This window comes from Sapajus apella, unplaced genomic scaffold (genome assembly GCF_009761245.1).
Source record: "Sapajus apella isolate SASKATOON/1434 unplaced genomic scaffold, GSC_monkey_1.0 scaffold2, whole genome shotgun sequence".
Lineage (NCBI taxonomy): Eukaryota > Metazoa > Chordata > Mammalia > Primates > Cebidae > Sapajus > Sapajus apella.
This window is the reverse complement of record NW_022436942.1, coordinates 38,603,770-38,616,230: the sequence shown is the minus strand read 5'-3', so window position 1 is coordinate 38,616,230 and position 12,461 is coordinate 38,603,770. Positions and strand designations below refer to the sequence as shown.

Here is a 12,461-nt window from a genome sequence, read left to right as displayed (position 1 = left end):
TGGTGATTCCTCAAGGATCTAGAACCAGAAATACCTTTTGACCCAGCAATCCCATTACTGGGTATATACCCAAAGGAGTATAAATCATTCTGCTATAAAGACGTATGCACACATATGTTTACTGTTCACAATAGCAAAGACTTGGAACCAACCCAAATGCCCATCAGTGATAGACTGGATAAAGAAAATGTGGCACATATACACCATGTAATACAATGCAGTCATAAAAAAGGATGAGTTCATGTCCTTTGCAGAGACATGGATGAAGCTGGAAACCATCATTCTCAGGAAACTAACACAAGAATAGAAAGCTAAACACTGCATGTTCTCATTCATAAGTGGGAGTTGAACAATGAGAACACCTGGACACAGGAGGGGAGCCTCACACACTGGGGCCTGTCGGGGCTGGGGGTCTAGGGGAGGGATAGTATTAGGAGAGATACCTAATGTAGATGTTGGGGTGATGGATGCAGCAAACCACCACGGCAGGTGTACATCTATGTAACAAACCTGCTCATTTTGCACACGTACCCCAGAACTTAAAGTACAATTAAAAAATAAAAATAAAAATAAAAAAAGTAACTTACTCTTTTACTTTAATCAGATGAGAACTTCTTTAATTGTAGGATCTCTCTTGGGAACCTTATGATTAATTAGGAAAAAAGTTAATATCAATTTTTAAAGACATCATTTGATTTTGACCTGTTTTATTAAAATGAAACTACAAAAGTGTTTGGAGAACCTAGACTGTCAAAAGTTTGAACAGAGAAATGACTGCCTAGTTATTTGGAAGGTTATAATTTTTCCACCCCAATGGTTAATGTGAACTTTCAGCAGTCTTTGTTTTTAGTAGCTTAGAATCAGCACAATATTAAAATGTACTTTTTCACTTTTCATTTTTAGCTGTATATATAGGCTTTAAAAATAAGAACTAATTGCTATATGCATATAGTGAGTTGTAAGTTTTAGAAAAATTGATGGCATAAAAAAGACAAAGGGGAGTATATAAAGAATATAATGGTGGTACTTTTTAATGCCCCTTGACTTTCAAAAGGATTTAAGCTGACTGGGTGATGAATGATGCCCCCACCCTTGTCCATTTTCTGAGCTTTTAAAATACTTCTGTGTTAAAAACATAATTTTTAAAAAGTGATTGATTTGGGTTGAAAAATCAAACGTAGACTCTTGTTTTGTTTCACCAGCAATGTGAATTTTTAAAAATAGTAATTGCTTCAAATTGGTCTTTTCAAAATTAGGTATTCTTTATCAGCTATTTTATATAGTCATAGTCAGTAACTGTATACATACATGCTCAAACTGATACATAATTATTTTTAATTTACAGGACCCATCTAGAACAGTTTCAGGCAGATATAAAAGGTAAGAATCCTTATGACTTAAACATATTATAGACATGATTGTAATGTCTGTCTGACATTGACTTAACTAGAACTGTTTAAAGCAGCTTATTGAAAAGTAAGAAACCTTATTATTGTGCTCTTAAAAATACATTACATTGTAAGCAGGAGTATAATGTCTGCCTGACCATGGCTTATTCTGACATGCCAACAGTCTTTGAAAACTGACCATGAATTTGCAAGGGTCTGATGAAATTTGCAAAATAAATGCCTAGAATTGCTATTTCTCATATATTTGAACATTGGAAATACAAGTAGACCCATCAGTATTAGGTAGCTTGGAGTGCTATAACAAAATACCATAGACTGGTGGCTTAAGCAACAGAAATTAATTTTCTCACATTTCTGGAGGCCGTATGTCCACCATTGTCAGGTTTTGGTGAGGACTGTCTTCCTGCCTTACAGGTAGCCACTTTTTCACTGTGTCCTCACGTGGCAGAGAGAAAGAGGGACGAAGAAGGAAAGTAAGCTTTCTGAGGTCCCTTCTTTATAAAGGAACTAATCACATCATGAAGGCCTCATCCTTGTGACCTCATTTAAACCCAATTATCTCCCAAAGGCTCCACCTTTAAATACCATCTCACTGAGGATATGACTTCAACATATGAATTTTGGGAGGACATAGTTCAATCCATTGCACCACCTGTACACAATGAGTAACACTTCTACCAGAGAATGTGTTTGTCTTGTATAGGAAGAAAATCAGAATTGGGTGCGAGAAGTTTTTCAGTGGAGGTGTCTAGGATATTAACTTCCTTCTTCCCCCTTGAGGCCATAAAGGTTGCAGAAGCATATGGTCATACTTGTGTTAATAATCGTAGAATGATAAATCTTACTAAATATTTACTGGTCTAAAGTGCTTTAGAGTTCTTTCAATTCTCATGATTATCTTAAAAGACAGATATAATATTTATTTCCATTTTATAGATGAGAGACATGAGGTTAAATAAGTAGAATAATTTTTCTGGGGTTATAAACCTAGTCAACAGTAAAATCTGGATTTGAACTCAGGCAGCCTTACTCTGGCACCCACATTTTTATTAACTGTGTAAGACCATCTGCCTAGATTTATACATATAAACCCCTTATTTTCATCTATTTGTGTTTATATGTTGAAATTTAAAATATTTTAGCTGTTTAATCTACAATAAAATACTAACCAATACTCTAATTTTTATGCTGTTATGTAAAAATAAAATTTAATTTTTGTCAAGGGCTGCAGTATTTATTAGCCATAGAAAGAGATGAGAAGTCCAAGATAATCAACAACAGTGATTAAATCTGAAATAGTTTCTGGCACATGGAAAAACACTCAATACATTTGCTACTGTTACTACTTTTATTTTCATTTCTGGGTAATTTTGATGTAGGTATAATGAAACCTTTTTTTTTTTTTTTTTTTAAAGCTTTTTAACATGTGTACATTGCCTGATAATTTTACTTACCATTAATAGTTTAAGCTGGAAAAAATCCTTTTTCTTTTTCCAGAAATAATTATGAAATAGCCATGATGTGGCCTGTTCCTAAACCACATTCTCAAACCAAAAAACTTTTAGCAAACCAAGTTTTTGGTTTGGAGACTAAAGATAACCTGTGGCAACTTACCAGGTTGGTTGTATGGATCGTACACATTTAGTTCTTACTAAATAATAATCTTAAATTATGAATGACACTTTTCAAATTGTGTTCTCAGAATCAAGAGGGGAATAATTTTATAAATCCTATCAAAAGCTTTATTTACATTTCATTGTGTTAAATCAGAAAGAAAATTATTCTTTTGGTACAAATTTTTGTGAAACTTTTGAGACCATTACTTGTGACATTTCCATGAATTTGCACTTTTCATACTTGTATTTTCATAGCCTAGAGCATGTGGCCTGTTATTTTGAAAACTAGAGCAGTTTTCAAAGGTTTACCCCTGTTTAATAGTGATATAAATATCTTAAGGTTTCTCATCATTTTTTTATTGGTTTACACCTCCATTTTAATACCATCTAAAAAAAAAAAAAAGACACTAACAAAAACCTAAAATCTGTATATGAAATTGTCTCTTAACTAGTAGAAATGTATTATGCTTTATATCAACAGTTCATTATTTTCATTATTCTGTCAGCAAGTTATAGCAATGACTAGAGAACAGATGTTTCTTAGTGAGGGTGTCTGCCAACTAATGGGAATGAAGAAAAGAGAGACTAGGGTAAAAGAAACTTGGCATCATATGTTAGAAAATATTTTCAGTAAACCTAATAACTTATATATATACATAACTGAAAATAGAAAATATTTTCAGTAAACCAAATAACTTACGAGAAATTATATGTATATATATAGCTAGAAATAACTCTTAAAGTCATTAGAAGGTTCAGAAACCCAGATTTATTTGAATGTATGGTTTTATAATTTTTTTAACAGAATTTTTATTTGGAAAGTTTATGGTACGTTGGTTAAAGACTTTTAAAAAAGAAAAGAGAAGGCAAGATAGCCTTAAGGACTTAAAAGGGCAGGATTAGCCAGGGTATGGGAAGTTACTATCCATAAACAACAGGAGAGGTTGATGTAGTGGCTTGTGCCTATAATCCCAGCAACTCAGATGGCTAAGGGGGAAAGACTGCTTGAGGGCCAGGAATTTGAGACCAGCTTGGTCAACACAGCAAGACTCCATCTCTTAAAAAAAAAAATAGAAAGAAAAAGAAAAACATTAGTCGGGTGCTGTCGTAAGCACTTATAATCTTAGCTACACTAGAGAGACTGAAATGTGAGATGGGAAGCTCACTTGAGCCCCTGAGTCTCCCATGATCATGCCACCTAACTCCAGCTTGGGAGATGGTGAGATCCCAACTCTAAATAAAACGAACAGCAGGGGAAACAAGACAAATACTGTTTTAGCATTCAGTTAGTTCTTAACTGGCTTTTTTTCACAAATATGTTTAGTATTAATTATTTTATTAAGAAACATTTGCGCAAAGTAATATGTGGTTCTCAGCACTCCCCTCTTCCCCCCACCAAGTAACCTTAATAGGTTTAGTAGTTTGTAAAGCACTTTCACATACATTATCCAATAGTTAGCCTCATCAGGCGGCAACCAGGGCAGGCATGTCTTTGACAGATGAAGGAAAAGGCTTTGTTTAGTTTAGTGAACTCTTACCACATTCTCTCTGAACAGAAAGAGAGGAAATATTGTTAGTTTTTGTTTTTATAAAGAGCATGGACATATCAAGATATGAATGTCAGGAAAAATTAACCTTAGCCAAAATGTTGATGTTAAGCCTTATTTCATATCTGCAGTGTTTCACAGTATTATTATAGTTTTATAATTCATGTAGCTTCATCAGGACTTTTCTTAATACTTTTTGCAGCTACTGCATATGATCAAGATAGAAACTTTATACAACTTAAACATTGTTTTCTCCATTTAAATAAAGTAATGCATACCCACTATCGAAGATTTAAGAAATACAGAAAGTTAGGATTAGAAATTCTCACCATACTCTAAGTCAAGCACTATTAGCATTGCTTTCAATTTTTCCATTTTTTTTCCTAGGCTTTTTATATGTATAACTGTGAGAATAATGGATGTGCAGTGTCACATTCTGGCTTGCTCTTCACCTAATGTAACATGAGTATCTTCACCTTTTAAGTTCTGTAAATAATGGCTAGTATCAACTGAGTGATTTCTGCCTTTTAAATGAAATGTAGTATAAATATAACAGAAATCCTCACTATCACTGCTGTGGGGACCCATAATTTCTGTTTACTTTATTTGGATAAAACATGACTAAGATTCTTTTTCTTCAGGGTCAGAATTTTCTTGCAAAGTCAATTCTGCTATAATGCTTGTTTTAAAAATGCAAATTGGTCCTAATTCATACATTAGGGAACAATTTGACCCTAACTCAAATTTTGCCTTTGCTTATACACGATTTTGTTCACCATAAATGCTAGGGTAAATGCTGAAAACCTTACCCAGCTCAACCAAGCTACATAGGAATACACAAAATTCTTTCAGGCATACCTGGCAAACATCTACCAGGTATCTCGGTATGAGTTACAGCTTTGCTTTTGAAGCAGGAAAGTTTCCCTGACCCCTTTGCGGGCAGGAACTGGAGTGCTTGGGCACTGGACCTACCAGGCGCTTTGGTGCGACAGGGGCAAATTCCACTCACTCAAATCCGCTGCATTCCTCCTCTCATGGGAGGGGGAGTATAGGTGAGCAAATGCAAGAGCAGGGGTGAGCCTTTTGGATGCTGGCAGTAAGGAATTCTGTACTGTCCCTATGGCAGTATCTGGGGGGATGCTCATTACCCCTGAAGTCCCAGAAGGAGTGTTACAGTCAGTGCTCTTTTACCTTTGCTGTCTATGGACAGTTTAAGTGTTAAACAGTTCAGTTGGTCCTCTGTCTTTTCATGTGAGGCGGTTGCTCTCTGCTAGCGGTGGCAGAGCGTCAGTGTGACATTCTTTAGCATTTGCACTCATGGCACCTTGAGGTCTTGTTCAGTGTCTAGGAAAAATCAGGTCACATGAATGAATTGAAGAGTGGTGAATATGGAGGATTATATTGGCAGTGAAAGGGGAGCTGGAAAGGGGATGGAGTGGGAAGATAATCTCTCCCTGGAGCAGCGCTGTCAAGCTGTTCCTCTGAAATCAAGCTGCTTCTCTTCCTCTTCCTCTCCTCACTCCTCTGGTGGAGCTAGGGGTTTTTACGGGCACAGGAAGGGGAGCAGGGCTGGCCATGGGTGGTTTTGGAAAAGGCAGTATTTGAGCAGGAAAACAGGAATGCATGTTCTCACTTTGGGCCATGGTTCAAGGGTTGAGGGTGGGACCCTTGCCGGGACCACCCTCTTTTGCCCGGAATTACCCTGCCTCCTGTCCCTGTCATTTCCATAGGTGATGTTACAACTTCAAGTCTAATTTCAGATATCTTCTTTCTCACACTTCATATTAACCCACAAGCTACAACTCTTCTGCTGCCAGCTTCTATGAGGAAGCATCACTTCTTTTTCAAGATTAAAATGCTGTATTTATGTATTTCATAGCTATTTAACCTATAAAACTGTACTACTATTTTACATTAGGCTCCTATCTTTTTTAATGTGTCACTGATGAAGTTTTAGAACATTGTACCTGTAACCCCATTTTCTGTATTACCACTCCCTTTTTTCTGAGGTGGAGTCTCACGCTGTCACCCAGGCTGCAGTGCAGTCCTTGATCCTGGCTCACTGCAACCTCCACCTCCTGGGCTCAAGGAACCTTTACCTCCTGAGCTCAAGCAATTATCCTGCCCCAGCCTCCCAAGTAGCTGGGATTATAGGTACCTGCCACCATGCCTGGCCAATTTTTGTATTTCAGTAGAGATGGTGTTTCACCATGTTAGCCAGGCTGGTCTCAAACTCCTGATCTCAAGTGATTCACCCATCTTGACCTCCCAAAGTGCTGGGATTTGTAGGCATGAGCTACCATGCCTGGCCCCCTCATGTTTTGATTGGGTGATTTTTGCATAGCACATTGATTTTTAGAAATACCTATGTTGTTTTATAGCAGAACTAACTCTGGGTAAATGGTTCAATAAACTAAATCTTTGCCATTGTTTAAATGATAAGACTTCTACATAACATAAATGCATTTAATTTGAGACACTGTGAAATACTTTAAGCCAGGTGTCCCCAACCCTCGGGCTGTGGACTACTACCTGTCCATGGCTTGTTAGGAACCAGTCCACACAGCAGGAAGTAAGCAGTAGGTGAGCATTACTGCCTGAGCTTTGCCTCATTCCTTCCAGATCAGCAGCAGCATTAGATTCTTATAGGAGTGCAAACCCTATTGTGAACTGCTCATGTGAGGAATCTAGGTTACATGCTCCCTTATGAGAATCTAATGCCTGATGATCTGAGGTGGAACAGTTTCATCCCGAAACTATCCTCCCTGCCAACCCCTGGTCCATGGGAAAATTATCGTCTATCAAACTGCCCCCTGTTGCCAAAAAGGTTGGGACGGCCAGTACTTTAGTTCTCAACTTCATTCTCAAAGCTCTTTCATAAGAAACTGACTAGAACCTGTTCAAGTTTAGAGATGAATAATTTATTTAGAAACATAGTTTTCATTCAAGTAAGATGTTGCAACACAATGTTAACTTTTTTTTTTTTCTAAATGGAACTTTATTATCATTGTTTTAATCAGTAAGTAGATCTTGTTTTGAGAACCACCAAGTAGAGTAAAACTTCCTTGGTTTGTTGGTCAAGGGTCAAAACCAGAAAAATTCAGCCAGATTCTTTTTTTTTTTTTTTTTTTTTTTTTTGTGTGTGTGTGTGTGTGTGTGTGTGTGTGTGTGTGTGTGTGTGTGACAGGGTCTCACTCTGATGCCCAGACTGGAGTGCTGGAGTGCAGTGGTGCAATCATGGCTCACTGCAGCCTTGACTTCCCGGCCTCAGGTGATCCTCCAGCCTTGGGCTCCCAAGTAGCTGGGACTATAGCCATGTGCCACCACACCCAGCTAATTTTTAATTTTTGTGTAGAGATGGGGTTTTTCTGTGTTGCCCAGGCTGGTCCTGAACTCATAGGCTAAAGACATCTGCCTGCCTTAGTCTCCCAAAGTGCTAGAATTACAGATGTGAGTCACTGCACCTGGCCAGAAATCAGCCAGATTCTTTAAAGGTAAGAAATCCAAACTAAAGAGGACCAAATGTATCTTTCAGTAATTGAAGAGAGAGAGTCTTCTTGGGCTGTATATGACCCTAATGAAATCTATTTCTTTCAAGATCTGTTATTTATTTTTCTTTTCTTTCTTTCTTTCTTTCTTTCTTTCTTTTTTTTTTTTTTTTTTTTTTTTTTTTTTTTTTTTTTTTTTTTTTGAGTCTTACTCTGTTGTCCAGGCTGGAGTGCAGTTTTGCAATCTCGGCTCACTGTAACCTCCACCCCCTGGGTTCAAGTGATTCTCCTGTCTCAGCCTCCCAAGTAGCTGAGATTATAGGCGCACACCACGCCCAGTATGTGGATTTTAAGTAGAGACAGGGTTTCACTATGTTTGCCAGGCTGGTCTGAAACTCATGACCTCAAGTGATCCATCCGCCTTAGTTTCCCAAAGTGGTGGAATTACAGGTGTGAGCTACCACACCCAGCAATATCTATTATTTCTATATCAGAATATGTTCTCTGTTTTACCCAATGCTGCCAGGCATGCAATAGCAGTGACTCTTCTAGTTAATAGATTTTGAAACAGTACATGAAAGTCATAAAATGATCATTTAAAATAAATTGGGATTCTTGTACATTTTGTGGACTGGTGGATTTGTGAATTTTTCTGGGTCATAAATAGTATTAGTTAATATTTATATAATGTTGCTGTGTACCAGGTACTATTCAAAGTACTTTACACTCAATTAATTCCTTGATGATCCTAGGGAGATGCTTTTATTGTTCCCATTTTACAAATGAGTAAACTGAGTAACAGTGAAGTTTACTGACTTGTATGAGATTAAATAGGTAGTAATTTACAGATTTTGTCAGTGTATGTTGCATTACCTCATGGTAGTAATGTTAATTTGCCTAGCATGGGTAGGAAATGGGTACAGTGTGGTAGTTTGATTAGATTATTTAAACTCTGAGTAACTGGATGGTACCCGTAACTAGTTTTTTTCTGTTTAACATAGAGTGTTTTTTTTTTTCCCCCCAAAAAGTAACTTCTGGATATATGGCTCTGGAATTCACAAATCCACTCAGATTTTTACTTTGTTTTAGCGATAGTGCAGTGTCAGACAATAACTTATTCTGAATTATGAAGTCTAACAGCATCTAAATTATCTTCATTATAATGAAAGATAAACCATGTAATATTTGGTGTCATTTGAAGTGCACTTTGTGTATTTATTTGGAAATTAACCACTAAACTGATCATACTGTTCCCTATTTTCATTGAGATGTAATTCAAATGCCGTGAAATTCACCCTTTCAAGGTGTACAATTCAGCATTTTTAGGATATTCAGTGTTAAACAACCATCACTGCTGTCTACCCTGAAGGAAACTTCATACCCTTCATATCCATTCTTCTTCTGCCTCTGTCCCCCAGCAACCAGTAATATGTTTCCTGTCCTTATAAATTTCTTTGTTGGTATTTCAGATAAATGGAATCATACAGTATATGGCTTTTTGGGGATTTTCTTGAGACAGAGTCTTGCTCTGTTGCCCAAGGGGGAGTGCAGTAGTGTGATCTCAGCTCACTGCAACCCCTGCCTTGTGGGTTCAAGTGATTCTTGTGCCTCAGCCTCCCAAGCAGCTGGAACTACAGGTGGGCACCACTCACCCAGCCAATTTTTGTGTTTTTAGTAGAAATAGGGTTTTACCACGTTGGCCAGCCTAATCTTGAACTCCTGGCCTCAAGTGATCTGCCTGCATTGGCCTCCCAAAGTGCTGGGATTACAGGTGTGAGCCACCTCACCTGGCCAAGTATGTGGCTTTTTGCGTCTCATCATTTATTAAGCATAATTTTTTTCAAGATGATTCCATATTGTAGTTTGCATGGATATGCTATATTATGTTTTACCATTTGGATTAGCATAATGGGTATGTTAGATTCTTTATACTTTTTGGCTAATATGAAGTATTATATATATAATAATATACAATGTGCTATGAACATTCATGTACAAGTTTTTGACCCCTATTCTTAATACACAGACATTTTTCATATTGCTTAGTTGAAGGCCTTTTAAAACAACAAAATATACATTGTATATCAAATATTTATTGACTAGATCAGAGATGCAAAGTACTATGCTTGGCTGTTTGGGACACCCATGTTAAGATGATAATGAGGAGTGTGTAATTTTAGCTGTTCCTACACTATATAATAAACTACATTTGGAGAGTGCTTTCTGGACTTGTTTTGTCTAGCTCTCAACTGGTAAAATTTGAGCAGTCAGATATACTCGATCTCTTTAGGATAATTTACTATATTTAATATACCAGAAATGAACATGTATGATATTCCCTAACTGAAACAACTTAAATTTTTAATGAGATAGATTATAATATATTGCTATAATATATTGCTATAAACAGTTATAATGCAGCCATTAAAATGATGCTACAGAAAAATATTACATAAGAAAATTATTACCTGTTTATGTAAAATGGAGGAGAGAGCGTATTACAAAAAAGTATGATACAAAACAAAGTATTATAATGTATATGAAGTATTATCTGAGTATAATTGTCCAGCTTATTCATGTGATAAACTGCTAAAATTTTGTGTAAAAGAAGATAATGTTGATTTTTCTGGGAGAAGATACATATTTTTCATATGATTTTTAAAAAGAATCTAATCCAAAAGGCTAAAAATTTACTAATATGTTATAAAATGTCAATGGACATTATCTCTGGGTTAGTGGAATTGCTGGTGATACTCATATTTTCTGTTTTCTGTTATAAATATGTATCATAATTTTAATAAAGTTATGAGAGTTTAATAATGAGTTGATTTTGATTTTTAGTTGTTGGTGTTTGTGGTTATGTGTATGTTTGTACTTAAAGGAAGAAGACAGAGAAAGCCTACACAGAGCAAGGAGCCGTTTCAAGGAGTGGGAGTGAAAGGGCAGTGAAAGATATTAAGAAGATGGAAGTCAGTCATGTACTTGTTGGTTATTTAGGAATTTCAGAATATATCCTGTACTTCTGAGTATTTGATACTTATTCTAAAAGTAGGATTTGCCCTTGAGTGTTGTATTTCTTCTCATTGCTAAGCTTTATAATGTCTATTTTAGTGGAAAATTCCTCTAGCTATAATCTCTTAATGCTGCCAATCTGATTCTCATGATAGTTTTAGAATAATAGTATAATTTTTCCCAACACAACACCCCCTGGTCTTTCCACATAAGGTGCTAAAATTCCCAGAGGGGGAGAACTTCCAGTAAGGGGTGGCATTTATCTTTGATGATACTGTTTCTTTTCCCTTTTCTCAGCACTATAGTTCATGTCTTCATAGCTAAGAGCAAAGGGAAGATTCTTTTTGGATCATATTAGAAATTTGTGTTAACATTCCTAAGTAGAATGTTATAAACATTTTGGAGTTAATGAAGCAATCTTCTATTCTGAGTATTTTTTACTGTGTATATCTGGCCTTCAAAATAGGTTAAACAGCTAAATTTGGCAATAAGATCAAGCAACACAAGTCTTCACAATTATGACAGTATTCCCTAAAAACATAATATGTATTGTGAATGAAGTAATGATTTTGTTTTACACTAATAATTACTCCTGGCTTTAAATTCGCATAATGAAGGCCAGGTGCAGTGGCTCAAACCTGTAGTACCAGCACTTTGGGAGGCATGGTAGGTGGATCACCTAAGGTCAGTAGTTTGAGACCAGCCTGGTCAACATGGTGAAACTCTATCTCTACTAAAAATACTAAAAATTAGCTGGGTGTGGTGGTGGGTACCTGTAATCCCATTTACTTGGGAGGCTAAGGCAGTGAACTCAGGAGGCAGAGGTTGCAGGGAGCCAAGATAGTGCCATTGCACTCCAGCCTGGGCAACAGGAACAAAACTCTGTCTCAAACAAACAACAACAAAAATTGCATAATGATGCCATTTATGTATTGAGAAGCCTAAGACGGAAGGTTTTGAAAATTGTTAATAGGTTAAACTTTTTTGAAGTATTGTTTTAAACTTGTTCATCGAGCAAATACACAACTACTAAGGGATATCCATATTTCTAGAGGGATTGTTTGTAGCTGTCATCATTATAGTTTCTACCTAAAAAGTCATGGATGAATCCAGAAAGTTGGACTTTGTTTTTTTATGAAAAATGGGTCCTTTGAAATGGTTCCGATGCTCTTCTATAATATAGTATGGCTTTAGTGATACCTTCTATATAATATAGCATGGCTTTAGTGATTTTCTTTTTACCACTTTGCTGGTATTTCCTAGTCTTATTTGTAATTCTTTCTTTCCTGTACCTCTTCTTTATGTATTGCTATTAGTTGATTTTTGTTTTTGTTTTTGTTTCTTTTTACAAGGTCTCACTGTGTCACCCAGGGCGAGTACAGTGGTGTG

General features: G+C 36.4%; 1 protein-coding gene across 1 annotated transcript in view; it reads left to right on the top strand.

The window, feature by feature from the left end:
• Positions 1-12,461, top strand: part of PAWR (pro-apoptotic WT1 regulator) — a 98,651-nt gene that overhangs the window by 70,689 nt on the left and 15,501 nt on the right. Inside the window, exon 4 of the mRNA XM_032296360.1 lies at positions 1,346-1,380. Within this exon, the coding sequence (XP_032152251.1) occupies positions 1,346-1,380 (35 nt within the window). The remainder of the gene's footprint in view (positions 1-1,345; positions 1,381-12,461) is intronic.